Source organism: Aegilops tauschii, chromosome 5 (genome assembly GCF_002575655.3).
Source record: "Aegilops tauschii subsp. strangulata cultivar AL8/78 chromosome 5, Aet v6.0, whole genome shotgun sequence".
In the NCBI taxonomy this organism is placed as follows: Eukaryota; Viridiplantae; Streptophyta; class Magnoliopsida; order Poales; family Poaceae; genus Aegilops; species Aegilops tauschii.
This window is the reverse complement of record NC_053039.3, coordinates 10,843,609-10,861,008: the sequence shown is the minus strand read 5'-3', so window position 1 is coordinate 10,861,008 and position 17,400 is coordinate 10,843,609. Positions and strand designations below refer to the sequence as shown.

The window sequence follows — 17,400 nt, the reverse complement described above, 5'->3', positions numbered from 1 at the left end:
ACCGATTGACTTTGTCTTGCTTGTTTTCTTCTAGGCCCTTACTGAAATGTATTCGATGCCCAACGGAGAGCGGAGCAGAACTTGGAGGGGGAGGCAAGCGGAGGTGAAAGCGGCGAGTGGCATTCCGACGGAGAGGGGGACAAGGAGAGCGACGACCCGAGTGATGAAGAAGAGGTCGACTCTCCTCCCCGCAGGGAAAGGCGATCCAAACTTACTCACGACCCGGCGAGCGCCCGTGACAAGGCGACCGTTCAGACCGGGCAGTCGTCAAAGCGTCCCCGGATGTCCTCTCCGGCACCAACTGAAAAAGCTCCAAAGCAGTCCAAGGTTGTAGTGCAGAAGACTCGGAAGGCGCTGCCGAGAATCAAAATTGACATTCCTGTTGCTTCTGCGTGATTGTTCTTCTTTCGCTTTTACTCGACGTTCTGTGCTGTTTATTTTTCCCTTGGTTTGACCGAATGAATCTTGAAACTGGCAGTGCCGCTACCTCTGGGACCTCTGCTTATAAGAACGAGGATGAGGAAATGGAAGATGCGGTGACCTCCAATCCGGGTACAATCCTCGTGATTTTGTCTTCGATTTGTCGATTGAACTGCGATATATCCAATCGGGTGATGAAACTTTGGCGACTAATCTTTTTACAGCCGTCAACGTCATTGACCTCCCCGGCGACGATGAGGACGAGCCACAGAGGCCCTTGGGGAGAAGAAACAGGAAAACGTCCGCTGGCAAGACGCTTCAATCGACACCGGTGGCGGAACCGGTAATTCAGGACGCCGGCGATGCCAATCGGACTTCCATCTCCTTCGCCATACCGCTGTCGAGTGCTCGGCCTTCCTCGTCAGCTGCACAGACTCCCACCGATCTACCTTCACTTTTTGCTACACATCACGTCCCAGAGGACCAAGTGGGTGCTGCAAAAGAGGCTATACGCCAGGCGGGCATTATGATGGAGAAGATGAAGATGGTGCGGGAAGCCAGCCAAGCTGCTTATGATGCCAGCTCCGCTCTCCAGAGCAACGTCCAGGCTATTAGATCGTTGACTGACTCTTCTGGCTTGTTCTGTTAGGATATGGTACTTGAAAACTTTCTTTCCAAGAATCTTTGCATCTGTCTGCGCCTTGCATCTGTACACCCACTGGGTGTTTTGATTTGTCACTGAACAGATTTGCACTTTGAGCTGATAATGTTGTTGTCGATTGAATCTTTTGACCAGTGGGGGCACGCTGAGTGCACCCACTGGGTGTAGTCCCCAAGACCATAATTGACTGCGGGCAGTCGACTATGGTCTGAGCATCAGAATTTGAATTTCTTCACTCGGTCTGGTCGGGCCATGTCGAGTGGAACTTTGAACCAATGGGGGCACGCTGAGTGCACCCACTGGGTGTAGTCCTCGAGACCGTGGTCGACTGCTGGCAGTCGACTATGGTCTGAAGACTCTGTTTTTTTTTGCACTCGTGCTGGACAGGCCTTGTCGAGTGTAAACTGAACCAGTGGGGGCACGCTAAGTGCACCCACTGGGTGTAGTCCCCGAGACTACTATTGGATGTTTGATTCGGCAATAGTCCTAGAATTTGTTGGCTTTATCCTTTTACCTCTCCGAAATAACCAATCTTTTCACCAGTCGACTGACCTGTTCTTTGATTGTAGGAATCTTGTGATCTTGGAGCTCATTTTGCTGACCTGGAGAAGCAGCAGATTCAACTGAACCTCGATCTGGAGCTGGCCAAGACAGAACTGCAGAAGGCAAAGGATGACGCCGCTGGTAAAGAAGACCTGTCGACTGAGTTTTCCCTGAACCGGATTTCATTCTGCTTTTTCTGAATCCAACATTATTTGTTTCAGAGAAACTGAACCAAGCTCTGGCGAAAAAGGATCAAGATCTGGCGGCCGCGCAGAAAAAAGCTAATGAGAAAACTGCGCTCGCTGAACAGAAGTTGGCTTCAGTCGGCAAATTGGAGGAAGAAAACTCCAGGCTGAAAACTGCCCTTGACGAAGCCAATAAGGAAGCGACTCGCCTGAAGAAGGACAAGGAAAATCTGAACGAGAAGATGGAAGGTATTGCCCGCAGGAGGAACGATCTGGAGAATTATCTGGGAAGCCTTGCTAAGAAGTTGTTCGTCATGCTTGAAGGTGTTTCCTTTGATCCGACTGGTTTGTTCTTGTCGACTCGATATATGATCATTGGCTTACCCTTGAATTGTGTATGCAGAGTTTTGCCGGGACTTCGAGGAAGAGACTGGGCGAATTGAACCAAGCTTGGACCCCATCAACTCTCCAGTGAAGGATGAAGCTGCCATGAACATGCTCCGACTGGAATCCCGCATCACTGGTGTTGTCGATTATCTCGCCCGACTGAAAGTCGCAATGTTGCGGATTGACACAGCTCTCTGGCCCATGGCAACACTTCAGAATGACCTCGAGTCTATGATGGCTCGGCTCAATGAAGCTCCCAGTCGAATTCAAGAATGGAAGAAGTCTTCTGCCCGGTGCGGCGCTGATGTGGCTCTATCTCTGGTTCGCGTCCACTGTCGAGAAGCTCGGGAAGAGAAGCTGGCGGCGATTAAAGTTGCTAACACCAAGAGGCACGACTTCCAGTCCTTCATGGAGACTTTCATTGCTGCCGCCACTCGGATTGCTGACAAGATCGACCTGGACGAGTTCGTCGAGCCTGCAAGCCCTCCTCCTGCGGAGTGAACAAACTTTTATGCTCTGCCTTAAATTTGCCTCGGAATGCCGAGTGATTTTGTAACTGTTAAACTCCTTCGGGCTGAATGCCCGAGTACTTTGATCCGTGGTCTTGAACTTTAGGATTTATCTGAACTGGATTTATCTCTGAATATGCTTGTATTTGTCTTCGAGTGGAATTTGTTCTTCACACGGAATAATCTTTGTGCTTGAGATGCAGCTCTGAGGTTGATGCTCCAGTCGACCCGCACCTCGTCGTCCTTGCGGATAAGGGTGGAGCGCACGTTGTACTTGTGGCGCAGCTCCGAAGGAGAAAGTTGTAGTCGACCTGCACCTCGTCGTCCTTGCAGATGGGGATGGACTTCAAACTTAGGCGAGTACTAGACTGCAGCTAAGCCCCCGAGTGGGAGGGTTGCTCACCACTCGATAGGAATTTTCAAACTTAGGCGAGCACTGGACTGCAGCTAAGCCCCCGAGTGGGAGGGTTGCTCACCACTCGGTAGGATTTTTCAAACTTAGGCGGGTACTGGACTGCAGCTAAGCCCCCGAGTGGGAGGGTTGCTCACCACTCGGTAGGATTTTTCAAACTTAGGCGAGTACTGGACTGCAGCTAAGCCCCCGAGTGGGAGGGTTGCTCACCACTCGGTAGGATTTTACAAACTTAGGCGAGTACTGGACTGCAGCTAAGCCCCCGAGTGGGAGGGTTGCTCACCACTCGGTAGGATTTTTCAAACTTAGGCGAAAAGGATTCACGGCTAAGCCCCCGAGTGGGAGGGTTGCTCACCACTCGGTAGGATTTTACAAACTTAGGCGAGTACTGGACTACAGCTAAGCCCCCGAGTGGGAGGGTTGCTCACCACTCGGTAGGATTTTACAAACTTAGGCGAGTACTGGACTGCAGCTAAGCCCCGAGTGGGAGGGTTGCTCACCACTCGGTAGGATTTTACAAACTTAGGCGAGTACTGGACTGCAGCTAAGCCCCCGAGTGGGAGGGTTGCTCACCACTCGGTAGGATTTTACAAACTTAGGCGAAACGGATTCGCGGCTAAGCCCCCGAGTGAGAGGCTTGCTCATCACTCGGTAGGATTTTTCAAACTTTAGGCGAAATGGATTCGCGGCAAAGTCACCCACTGGGGGATTTCATACGTAAACAAAAGCAACAACAACCATTTAGGAAGACTGTAAAGCTCTTATCTTTGATAAACAAACTACAAAGGTATTTCTTATTACATCTCATCCGAATGAGTACTTAAGTATAAAAGGGGCGGAGCAGCTCCGCGTTCCAAGCCCGTGGCTCGTCTTTCTGATGCTCGACATTGTAAAGATGGTATGCTCCATTGTGGAGAACTCTGGTGAAAATGAAGGGACCTTCCCAAGCAGGGGCGAGCTTGTGTGGTTTCTGTTGATCCACTCGAAGAACCAAGTCTCCCTCTTGAAAGGCTCGGCCCCTCACGTTTCTGGCGTGGAATCGACGCAAGTCTTGCTGATAAATGGTCGACTGGATTAAGGCCATCTCTCTTTCCTCCTCTAGGAGATCGACTGCGTCCTGCCGGGCCTGTTCTACTTCATCTTCAGAGAAGAGCTCGACTCGGGGTGCATTGTGAAGCAAGTCACTCGGTAGAACAGCTTCAGCTCCATAAACCAAGAAGAATGGAGTTCGGCCAGTCGACCGATTGGGAGTTGTCCTCAATCCCCAAAGAACTGATGGAAGTTCATCGACCCAGGCGCCTGCTGCGTGCTTGAGATCACGCATCAGTCGGGGTTTCAGTCCTTTGAGAATAAAGCCATTTTCTCTTTCTGCTTGTCCATTTGACTGGGGGTGGGCGACTGAAGCATAGTCGACCCGTGTGCCTTGGGAAGCACAGAAGGCTCTGAACTCATCAGAATCAAAGTTTGACCCATTGTCAGTGATGATGCTGTGCGGAACTCCACATCTGAATGCCAATTCTCTGATGAAGCTGACGGCAGTACTGGCTTCAAGATTCTTGATAGGCTTGGCTTCAATCCATTTGGTAAACTTGTCGACTGCTACAAGCACATGAGTGAAGCCGCTCCTACCAGTCCTCAGGGGTCCAACCATATCCAATCCCCAAACAGCAAAGGGCCAGACGAGTGGAATAGTCTTCAGGGCTGACGCAGGCTTGTGGGACATATTGGAGTAAAACTGGCAGCCTTCACATTTGTCGACTATATCTTTCGCCATTTCATTTGCTCGTGGCCAATAAAATCCAGCTCGGTATGCTTTGGCCACAATGGTCCGAGAGGACGCATGGTGACCACAGGTCCCCGAGTGGATGTCGTTGAGGATCACTCGACCTTCTTCTGGTGTTATGCGTTTCTGGCTGACTCCGGTTACACTTTCCCTGAACAGTTGTCCTCTTATCATAGTAAAGGCTTTGGATCGACGGACGATCTGTCGAGCCTCTTCTTCATCCTCTAGGAGTTCCTTCCTAAGGATATACGCAATGTATGGCACTGTCCAGTCGGGAGTGATGACCAAAACCTCCATGATCAGGTCGACCACGGCTGGGACTTTGACTTCAGTCGGATCTGTGGCACTCTTAGGCAGCGGGGGCTCTTCAGTGAAAGGATCTTCTTGAACTGAAGGTGTATGAATGTGTTCCAAAAACACGTTGCTGGGAATGGCTTCCCTCTTGGAGCCTATCTTCACCAAATCATCGGCTGCTTGATTTTTCAGTCGCGGTATATGATGGAGCTCTAACCCCTCAAACATCTTTTCCAACTTCCTCACCGCATTGCAGTAACCAGTCATAGCTGGGCTTCTGACATCCCACTCCTTCATCACTTGCTTGACTACCAAATCTGAGTCACCGTAGACCATGAGGCGACGGACGCCGAGCGAGATGGCCATGCGTACCCATATAAGAGTGCTTCATATTCCGCTTCATTATTGGAGGAATCAAAGTGAATCTGGAGAACATATCTGAGCTTGTCTCCTCGGGGGGATACCAGTACCACCCCAGCACCGGAACCATTCAGCATCTTGGAACCATCAAAGAACATGGTCCAGTGTTCCGAGTGGACTTGAGTCGGTAATTGCTGTTCGATCCACTCGGCAAGGAAATCTGCTATTGCTTGGGACTTGATAGCTTTCTTTGCCTCAAACTTAATATCCAAGGGAAGGAGTTCAATCGCCCACTTTGCCACTCGACCGGTTGCATCTCTGTTGTTCAGAATCTCTGATAATGGAGCGTCGCTGACGACTGTAATGGAGTGGTCAGAGAAATAATGTGCAACCTTCTTCGTGGTCATATAAATCCCATAAACAAGCTTCTGATAATGTGGATATCTTTGCTTTGATGGAGTCAAAACTTTAGAAACATAGTATACTGGGCGCTGAACTTTACAGGCTTTTCCTTCTTTTTCCCGCTCGACCGTAAGTACTGTACTGACGACTTGTCCAGTGGCTGCAATGTAAAGCAGTAAAGGCTCTTTGCTGATTGGGGCAGCAAGCACCGGCTGGGTGGAAAGCAGGGCTTTGAGCTCTACAAATGCTGCATCAGCTTTAGGAGTCCACTCGAACTTATGAGACTTCTTCATCAGTCGGTAAAGAGGCAATGCCTTTTCACCGAGGCGAGAAATGAATCGACTTAAGGCGGCCAAACAACCTGTAAGCTTCCGGACATCGTGCACACGCACAGGGCGTTTCATTCGGAGAATGGCACCAACTTTTTATGGGTTAGCGTCGATCCCCCGTTCGGAAACGAGGAAGCCGAGTAATTTTCCGCCCGGAACTCCGAATGTGCACTTTGATGGATTAAGCTTGATATCATACCTTCTGAGGTTGGCAAAAGTTTCAACAAGGTCAGCCAACAGGTCGGAACCTTTACGTGACTTGACCACAATGTCATCCATGTATGCTTCCATATTCCGACTGATTTGAGTGAGTAAACACTTCTGAATCATCCTCATGAATATGGCTCCAGCATTCTTCAGGCCGAATGGCACGGTGACATAACAGAAGCACCCAAATGGAGTGATGAAAGCTATTTTTATCTCATCGGGTCCATACAGTCGGATCTGATGATACCCGGAATAAGCGTCCAGAAAGGACAAGCGCTCACACCCTGCAGTCGAGTTGACTATTTGATCGATGCGGGGGAGAGGAAAGTGATCTTTCGGGCAGGCCCGATTGATATGCTTGAAGTCAATGCACATGCGAAGTGAGTCGTCCTTCTTGGGGACCATGACAACATTGGCTAGCCACTCGAAGTGGTAAATCTCTCGGATAAACTCAGCTGCTAGGAGCCGAGCCACTTCTTCACCGATTGCTTTTCTCTTCTGTACGGCGGACCGTCGAAGATGTTCTTTGACTGGTTCCACTTTTGGGTCAACTCGCAAACGGTGCTCAGCCAGCCCCCTGGGAACACCCGGCATGTCAGAAGGTTTCCATGCAAAGATGTCCCAGTTCTCATGGAGGAACTAGATGAGCGCTTCTTCCTATTTGGAGTCGAGTGTTGTCGACATGTGAGTCGGAGCAGCATTGGGATCGGTCGGGTGAATATGAATCGGCTTCGTTTCACGAGACGACTGAAATGCTGAATCCGTGGCAGGCTTCTTAGCTCGCAACAAATCACTCGGATCTGCATTTTTTTGATACTCCTGCAATTCCACTACTGCCATTTGCGCATCGGCGATCTTTGAGCCCTTCCGGAAGCACTCTTCTGCCTTCTTCCGATTGCCAGTGATAGTGATCACTCCTTTAGGACCAGGCATCTTCAATTTGAGGTAAACGTAACATGGTCGAGCCATGAAACGTGCATAAGCCGGCCTGCCCAGAATAGCAAGATAAGCACTCTGGAAATCGACGACTTCAGACGTCAACTTTTCTTTGCGGTAATTCTTGGAATCACCGAAAACCACATCGAGGGCGATCTGGCCGAGTGACTCAGCCTTCTTGCCAGGAATAACCCCGTGGAAACTCATATTGCTTTCACTGAGTCTGGACATCGGAATGCCCATTCCTTTCAAGGTCTCCGCATACAGTATATTCAGGCCACTGCCACCATCCATCAGAACCTTAGTCAACCGAGTGCCTTCGATGACTGGGTCAACCACCAATGCTTGCCTCCCAAGGGTGGCTATGTGTGTCGGGTGATCAGATTGGTCGAATGTAATGGCAGTCTGGGACCACTTCAAATAACTGGGCGTCGCCGGAGCGACCATGTTCACTTCTCTGTTGATGACTTTCAGTCGACTCTTGCTCTCAACATCAGCAAAAATCATCAGAGTGGAATTGACGTGGGGGTAACCATCATCGTCCTCTCCTTATCCTCAACTTTGTCCGATTCTTTCTCCTTTTCTTTGGGCTGTTTCTCTGGAACTGCTGGATTAGGAGTCGACATTGTCGAGTGGTATGTTTCGGATAAATGAGATTACCCTCCTCATCCTTTTTGGTGTGAATGTGGCATGGTAAATCCAACACATCATTTCCATCTTGATCTTTTACTTTCTTGGGGTTCCATGGCCCTTTGGGCTTCCCCTTGAACTTTCCTTGAGTCACGGCTAAGGCTTCTCCGGGAGCAGCTGGCTCGGCTTTACGCTTCTGCTTCCGACTGGAGTTCCCTCCCCCGGTTTCGTGGGCGACTGTTTTGTGCTTGCCACTCCGAAGCCGATCCTCCTCTTCACCATTAGCATACTTGGTGGCAATTTCCATCATTCGACTCAGAGCATATCTCCGGTTCGACCGAACTTCAGATTCAATTCTCGATACTTGATGCCTTCCTTGAAGGCACAAACTGCTTGGTGATCAGGCACATTCTCCACCATGTGTTGCAACGTGATCCATCTCTGGATATAATCTCTCAAAGTTTCATTCGACTTCTGCACACAAGACTGTAGCTCTGTTAGCCCTGCTGGCCGTCTGCATGTACCTTCAAATGTTCTGACAAACACTCGGGCAAGCTCTTCCCAGCTATAAATACTGCCAGGTGCTAACCGATACAACCACGCTCTGGCCGAGCCCTCTAACATCAGATGAAGGTGCTTCATGGCCACTTAATCATTGCCACCACCAATCTGCATAGCCACTCGATAGTCATCAAGGCAAGTGTCAGGCTTGGACTCACCAGTGAACTTGCTGACTCCAGTCGCCAACCTAAAGTTGGGAGGAATCACTGCTGCTCTGATGGCTCTGCTGCAACACTCGGGACCTGAAACATGCACCCTGCTGCCGGTCGGGTAATCTCTATCGTGGCCATCTCTGTGTGCTCTGTTCCTGTCAACCAGACCTTGAACGAGAATGGATCTCGCGTCAAAGCCCGGCTCCCGGGGGTCGACTGGAATCCTTCGCCCACCACTGTGAGGGCGCCTGTCATCGTGTTACCGAGGCGCGTATGACCCACTCCTTGGGGGAGGCGTGGGTACTCGACGACGATCATACTGCTCACGGTTTCTGTACTGATCATGTCGATCTCCACGTCCCTCACGCCTTGGAGGTGATCTTGGGCTGTGAGCCGACTAAACTGTGTCTGCCATTACAGATCTACTATGAATCCTATTCCGAGACTGTGACACTGCTGTGTTCTGCTTCCCCGCTGTCCGGAGCAAATCCCGGATCTGCATCAAACCCCTACCAGCCTCCGACTGGGAAGGCTGAATCGACTCTGCTATTCGGGCAGCAGCTGTGAGATTCTGGATCGGAGTTCGATATACCTGGATTGGAGGCGGAAAAAGTTGTCGTCGACTGGATTCAGGAATTCGCTGCCGAGCACGCTCGTCGAGTGCGTGCTGGAGATTCTCCAGTCGAGTGCGCTCAGCCAAGTTGGCCAGGCGCACCTCCTCCAAGGCCCGGGCCTCGGGGGTTTCTCCAACGATAGGAGTGTGAAGTGCATCCATGTTACGGCGGCGAAGCTCTTCCCTCTGCTGCGAAGAGAGGGGCTCGGGGCGGTACTCCTCGTGGACACGCGACGGATCGCCTCCGCCATCACCACCGTCGTCACGGGGGAAGCCAGGAGCACTGCACGGTCCGTTGACCATCAGGACTTCCACCGCGGGGTCACTGCTGTCGCACTCGGATGCGGTCTCAACGGAGCCAGTCGAACAGGCCATAGAGAGTTTCGTCGGGCTCGATGGCCGCGACTTGGGGGGTGGCCGACTGGCGAGCCACCGCGTGCCTCACCCACCGCTGGAGCCTTGACCGACCGGAACGCTTGTGCCGGCGGGCAGCAGGGAGTGAAGACGCCACCGGAGTCGACCGATACTGGGTCGACGGCTGCCGCAGGAGGACGTCACGGACGCACGCGTGAAAGTGCATTGCCTCGCGGATGGGCAGCGCCTCGACGTCGAGTGGAGCTTCTTGGAGCCAAGCGGAGTCGTCGGCGACGAACACGAGCGCGCCGAGGCGGATCTCGCGGCCCTCGGCCAATCCTCCGCCTGAAACCATGCTGATGGGGATCAAAAAAATTGCAACTTCTCCAACAAGTCGCTAAGACACCTGCCCCACGGTGGGCGCCAACCGTCGTGGTTCTAAGTGTGACAGTAGAATGGGGGGTAGGGATGTAGAGGCAAGATCCTAGCTATGGAGAAGCTGTACGCACGAGTTTTACGAGTTCAGGCCCTTCTCGGAGGAAGTAACAGCACTACGTCTCGGAGCCCGGAGGCGGTCGACTGGATTATATGCGTGTGTGTTACAGGGGTGCGAACCCTTGTGCATGTGGAGGGGGGTGGCTTATATAGAGTGCGCCAGCACCCCGGCCAGCCCACGTTACAAGGGATTTAAGGTACATCAAGAGGGGGGCGTTACTGGTAACGTCCGTAATAAAGTGTTATAAATGGCTATTAAGTCTAGGAGTTAATGCTCGACCGTTGCTGTGTAGAGTGACTTTAGGTCTTCTGTCCGTCGAGTGTTTCTTGTTACGGTCGAGTGATCTTGATTCCTCCGAGTGGAAATGTTTCTGGTCGAGTGGGTGATGGTACCCCTCGAATGCTTCTGGCTTTAGAGTGATGTCCTTGGGAAAAGTATTTAGGTCAGGCCTGTGACCCTACCCTAGGTACATGTCCTCATCAGGCGGCGCCCCCTTTTTCCTTCTCCTCCTCTCTCCCTTCCTTCCCTTCTCCTACTCCAACAAGGAAAGGAGGAGTCCTACTCCCGGTGGGAGTAGGACTCCCCCCTTGGTGCGCCCTCCTTGGCCGGCCGCCTCTCCCCCCTTGCTCCTTTATATACGGGGGCAGGGGGCACCTCTAGACACACAAGTTGATCTGTTGATCTCTCCCAGCCGTGTGCGGTGCCCCCCTCCACCATATTCCACCTCGGTCATATCGTAGCGGTGCTTAGGCGAAGCCCTGCGTCGGTAGCAACATCGTCACCGTCATCACGCCGTCGTGCTGACGGAACTCTCCCGTGAAGCTCTGCTGGATCAGAGTTCGCGGGACGTCATCAGCTGAACGTGTGCTGAACTCGGAGGTGCCGTACATTCGGTACTTCATCGGTCGGATCATGAAGACGTATGACTACATCAACCGTGTTGTGCTAACGCTTCCGCTTTCGGTCTACGAGGGTACGTACACACTCTCCCCTCTCGTTGCTATGCATCATCATGATCTTGCGTATTCGTAGGAATTTTTTTGAAATTACTACGTTCCCCAACAGGTGTGTCGTTCGGATGGCTTCTTTCTTCACTAGTGGAAGCATGTTCATGAGCTCCTTGACCGTGGTGGGATGCTTAATTGCAAACCTGCAACCACGCCTATCGATACAAAGGCCAAGCTCTCTGCCATTGATGGGCCCCTTGCTACGGATGCTTCATTGAATCGGTCTACTGTTGGTGCTCTTCAATACCTTACACTTAATTACACAACCGGCGCTGCAGTATGTTGTTCAGCAGGTGTGTCTTCATATGCATGTTCCACGCGACACTCACTGGACTTCGGTGAAGCGGATTCTTCAGTATATCTGTGGCACCATGGATCTCAGCATCATGTTACGCGCCTCCACCGCCACTAAAATCACTGCCTACTCCGACACTGACTGGGCCGGCTGCCCCGATACACGACGTTTCACTTCTGGATATTGTGTCTTCCTTGGTCCATCACTTATTTCGTGGTCGTCCAAGCGGCAGCCCACGATCTCTCGTTCCTGTGCTGAGCCTGAGTATCATGCAGTGGCTAATGTCGTCGTCGAGTGGTCCTAGCTTCGCCGGCTTCTTCTTGAGCTCTTGTGCCCTGTCGACAAGGCCTCGATGGTGTACTGCGATGACGTATGTGCCGTATAACTCTCCGCCAACCCGGTCCATCATCGCCGTACCAAGCACATCGAGCTTGATATTCATTTTGTTCGGGAACAGGTGGCTCTTGGCCATATATGTGTTCTACACGTACCCACCTCCCAACAATTTGCAGATATCATGACCAAGGGCTTGCTTACGGCGTCCTTCGAGGAGTTTCGGTCCAATCTTTGCGTAAGCAATGGCGCCACTTCGACCGTGGGGGTGTGTAGAGTATATGTATTTTATATGTGTATTTGTTGTACCACAAGCCTTTCACCTTGTTTATAGTTGAGGATACGGCTACCGCTTGTACTAATGAATATTGAGAGTTGCATCTTAATTGTCTACACACTCCTTGCTAGTATTAATTACGTAGTTGGGTATTTTGTGGCAATACCCAAACTGACCGCATAACCTCCCACAGTATGTGTGCATGATCGCATCTAACTAGGGCGTGATATGTAGTTTTTGCCTCCGTGTCGCATATAGGAAATGTATCCCCAGTGGGAATATGTCTGGAGTTTTTGCACAAATTGGTAGACAACGCACTCGTTGTTGCTGCATATATTTTCATTTTCTAAGGTACATACGAAACAAATGAGTGAATCTAACTTTAAAATATGTCTATATACATTCGTATGTAGTTCATATTGAATTCTCTAAATGGACTTATATTTAGAAACTGAGAGAGTAGTATTTATAACAAAGAATGAGAGAGTATTGGAAATGACCAAAAGGCACGCACCCGCTTATAGATAAAGCACCAACAAACATCCAGTTGAACCCATACAACTTGACACCACAATACATGCAGGGTCTACATAACCCCATACCTCTCCAAGCAATCTACACGTAGGAACCTAAGGCACCACTTGAAGTGTCCAGAGCCCTCGATCGTGAACGAGTCGTCACGAAGGAATAAAACTGTGTACGCGGTGAACCAAGTACTTAAAGGCGGTGCCATCAGAAAAACATTGGGAGAGCAAGCCATAATATAATACACTAGAAAGTTTGACTTTACTTTTAGTTTCATTTCTAAAATTAGTTGGAGGTTTCCTTTTTATTTCGGATCAGAGTAGTATAATTGCTAGAAAATTGAGTATTTCATTGTGGAATTCTAAAATAAACTAAGTCCCTTTTTTACATGGATGTCAATCTGCCAATCTTGTGCTGCACATGGGTACACCAAACAACCATGTGAAGTACACATATGTTGTTTCGGAGGGTACAAGTTAGTTCTCGATGGGGTACAAGTTACACTCGAAAAAGTTCATTGAAACCTATAAAGATGGATCTAGTTTTGAAGATTTTAGCAAGAGGGATGCAACGGTGTAAATGGTCCGTAATTTGGACACTCGGTTCAATAGATATTCCATTTTATAATCGGATACATTAAGAAAAAACACGAACACACAAACCACCCTTCTCCCGTGAGAACAAACCCAACTAAACTCTCTGATGGCGATAAGAGACGCACATGAGTGACGACACTTATTCCCATCAATGATTTCGATAGTCCAGATGGCAGCCACGTATAATGGCTTTTGTAACATATAAAAAAGCTTCACAAGCACATATGTTTCAAGCAATGCAGATAAACTTTTGAATTCTTTCTCACGACTTGAGTGGAGCCATAACAAACACACAAAACACGCAAGATGGTTGCATGGGTCGTAGCCTACGCCTTTCACCTACCGCAGTTCATACAACGTGTTCCTCCTTTGGAAGGGAAAGACAACCATGCCATGGAGGCAGTGCTAACCTTAGACTTGATTTGGCGGTGGAGGAGCAGAACCGTAGGGAGCGTCTTTAGATGGCACAAAAGGAGGATTACTGCCAACATATGCTTGGTAGTGGTCCTTCTTCCGAACTAGGCGGTATGAGGCAACCTCAAGGGCGGCGACTACAAGAAACAAAAACGTCGCGATCACAAAAATTGCGACACCTCCGACAATCCTAGCATTCCCAACTGTTTTCTTTGCAGAGCCTTCAAATCCTAACATGGCACCTGCCAGAAATAGCAGCACTGCTATGATCGCAAGGACCCTGCAAGTACACACACACACACGGCGTAGAGGCCATATTAATTATACAACTTAAATGAACAAGCCACCAAGTAAATGTAGATTCTGTATTAAAGTTCAGTTTTCAAATTCTAAGAGAAATGGTAAAAGAACAATGAATTCTAAAATTCTCGGGCCGCTTCACCACTTAGCGCACCATGCCACATAGGATAGCATTAATTTTAATGAAGATATTTTCCTTGCTTAGCGACAGAAAGCAGGTGGTATATCGAGTTGTGAATACAAAATTATTTATGTACCATGAGGTGATGAAGAAGACCATCGCGGCGATGCGCTTGGCCCCCTTAGTTAGCCGCCACGCCCCAAAGCAGCAGATGGTCACGCTGGCAAGAATCTGTGTCATGGACGCCAAAACGGCCGCTACCACGCCGCACGGCATCGCCGGCGATCGCCGGTATGTAGAGAACTCGCCATGTTCATCTTGATGATGTTTCTGCATGAATGAATGCACACGTTAAGAAGAATCAACAATATATTATCAACTAGATTATGCTTGGCCGAAGGTTTTTTTTGTTACATCTTGGCCGAAGGTTAGGGTGAGAAAGAGATAGCATCTAGCAGGTTACAATGAGGAAGACATAATATCTCGTGTGATGTGTGCATACCATCGCCAAGAGAACCGCGCTGATTATTCCGAACACGATCGTCATCACAGCGAGGATGCTGGTCACCACCATGAGACATCTGTTCCCCATGGATGATCTCACTACTAATCGGAGCAGGTGAGTTAAATAGTGCATTGCCACACGCATATAGATAGACAGAGATGAACAAGTGCATGAATGCAAGTATGCAACGTCAGCCGAATAAGGTTACCCGAGGACGGGCTACCTCTTGCATGAAGATTGTCACCCGCATTGCTCCATTTCTTGTAAGCTATATTAAGTTGGTAAATGTATAACTTAATTAGTTGAACTTCCTAAAATATATGTGATTAAGTTGCATGTAGCCAAAAATCTGTCGAGGATTCACGCGACTCCGAGTGGAGCAGTGTCAAGAATTCCCACCCCACCAAGCATGACGAAAACTTTTGAGTTCTGTGTAGTGGTGTCTTTGTTGCTGGTACTAATGTGATATTTATTCTTTGTTCGTTGCTGTAATCATGGATCGTGCTGCAGAAAAGAGGACTACAAGGTTTGCTTAGTGAGATTTCGAAAAGACTGCCCTGTGGCGGGAGAAGTCTCCAAACGTTCGCATGGATGTGGCTCTGCTGTCCGACGACTCTATTGATGTTGATAGCGTACCGTTGTGTGAAGATGATAGCTGTGTTTGGTTGGTTCATGTGGTAGTCTGGAGTATGTAGTCGCTGACATCCCTTAGGTGTAGTTAAATATCTAGGGATGTATGATCTGAATGGGTACTTGCCATGCTTGTATCGTGACTCCATTTTACTAATGAAAATGGGGGTTGTGTAGCCCCTTTGATGAAAAAAAAAGAACGGCGAAAACGAGCGGGGTCGTGGCTAGGAAAAAACCCACACTAAAATCAGCAAATAATCATCAAGATAGAGGCACCGCGAACTAACACAATGCGGTGATAAATAGACTACAACCAATCTCCCGGGGCACTAAACTAGCAGAAATCCCCTAAAAAAAACTAAACTAGCAGAAATCCCCTAAAAAAACTAAACTAGCAAAAACAGAGGAGGAGCAGAGGAATCTTTACGTTATAGCTCCAAGTTAAGCGACCGTTGAAGCCTACATCATGAAGCGACCAACAAAATCAGAGGAAGGATAAACACGGCCGAGAGTTACCGTGAGCACGAGCGCGCCGGGAGGGAAGGGAAGAGGAACCAACGAAGCGCGGCAATGGCGGGGGAGGTTAGTTGGAGGAGGCAACCTCGCCGGGGTGGGGAGTGGAACGGGAACCAAACCTTTTGATGGACAGGAGAGGAATGAGAGGGCCTTACTTGTCCGTGACAGATTTTCATGCATGTGATGCAGGATCCACACTAGCACATGACAGATTTTGGCCCTGGTGTGAGCCGACAACCGGAGACAAGCACGCGTGTAGGGACCGTCGGTTCACCCATCAACGTCGACGGGCGCGGTCGACATGCGCTGGTGTGCCACACCACAGCACACCAAAAAGTTGATGTCGACGGAAACACGAGATTCACTTTTTTTTTTGCCCCAATAAAAGGGCAGAAGCCGAGTTGGACACCCATAGGAGAGTACGAAAAATACTCCTTCCCTTTTTAAATATAAGTCTTTTTAGAAATTTCAGTATGAACTACATTCGAAGCAAAATGAGTGAATCTACACTAAAATATGCTATATACATCCCTATGTACTTTGTAGTGGAATCTTTAAAAAAACTAATATTTAGGAACAGAGGAATAGAAATTATGGACGTGCTCAAAGCGTCGTCGTCATCGCCAACCCACACAACACAGGCCACAGTTTTTTTGTGTTTTTTTAGAATCGACGAAATCTTTAAAAAAACTAATATTTAAGAACAGAGAAATAGAAATTATGAACAAGCACGTCGTCATCGCCGACCCACACAACACAGGCCACAGTTTTTTTATGTTTTTTTTTCTTAGAATCAACACAGGTCACAATTGGCGGGTGGCCGGGAAGTTAAGAATATCATACGGAAACGACACAACACAGGCCACAGTTGGCGGGTGGCCGGGAAGTGGAGAATATCACACAGAAACGGAAACGGAAACCTTCATTTAAAGAAAACTTTGGGAAATCATATTTAGAAGTTTCCAAAAAATCTAGAAAATATGGGGTGTTGAGAGGATGATGTTCTATTGTCATGTGAAATTTCAAGTTAAAGCATATTATGAGATGCGAGCTATGAAAAGACAAATTCAGCAATAAATAGTTATTTTTCTATTTGATACTATTCAATGCTAATTTTGTCTTTTTTATAGCTCACACCACGTGCTTGAATTTGAAATTTGCATGGCAATAGAACATCACCCTACCAGCATCTTATATATTTGTAAGATTTTTTTCAAACTTTAAAGCATCGTTTTTGTGTGGTTTTCACCGAATGTTGGTTTCGGTATGGACTGAAATCAGTCTCCGGGAGCAATGAACTAGCTAGCAAAGAAAGAGGAGTAGATGGAGGAGCAGAGGAATCCTTACCTGGACGAAGCGCGGCAATACACAATGGCCAGGGGTCGGGAGGAACCAAACCTCGCCGGAGATTGGGACGGAAACCTCGCCGGAGCAGTAGTACGATTTTGGACTGGTCGTGGGGGGAAGGGAAGGGTCCGCGAGCGAATGGATTCCAGGTTCTATTTGTCTCCCGGGTCCATCCACTATATATCGCCGACCCCGACACAAAATATAAAGTGGATAGCAACTTATCTCGATTTCGTGACTCACGTACGTTTCCAGAGAGAAAGAATCAGATTGAGCGGACACGTAGCACGTACGTGCGGC

The 17,400-nt window shown here is 49.0% G+C and overlaps 1 protein-coding gene and 1 pseudogene across 4 annotated transcripts; both read right to left on the bottom strand.

The window, feature by feature from the left end:
• Window positions 1-1,905: 1,905 nt before the first annotated feature.
• Window positions 1,906-17,400, bottom strand: part of LOC141022470 (uncharacterized) — a 179,670-nt pseudogene continuing 164,175 nt past the window's right edge.
• Window positions 13,436-17,387, bottom strand: LOC109748818 (uncharacterized). Of its 4 annotated transcripts, none has more exons than XM_020307834.4 (4): window positions 17,101-17,387; window positions 14,605-14,705; window positions 14,239-14,432; window positions 13,436-13,961 (listed from the first exon to the last, which is right to left on the bottom strand). In XM_020307834.4, exons 2-4 carry the CDS (start codon window positions 14,692-14,694, stop codon window positions 13,679-13,681), a joined length of 567 nt encoding a protein of 188 aa, XP_020163423.1. In that variant the 5' UTR covers window positions 14,695-14,705; window positions 17,101-17,387; the 3' UTR covers window positions 13,436-13,678. The 4 variants fall into 4 exon arrangements, with proteins under 4 accessions (XP_020163423.1, XP_020163424.1, XP_020163425.1 ...); XM_020307835.4 differs by having other exon boundaries at window positions 14,605-14,708; window positions 17,101-17,384; XM_020307836.4 differs by lacking the exon at window positions 17,101-17,387 and adding an exon at window positions 15,754-15,964 and having other exon boundaries at window positions 14,605-14,708.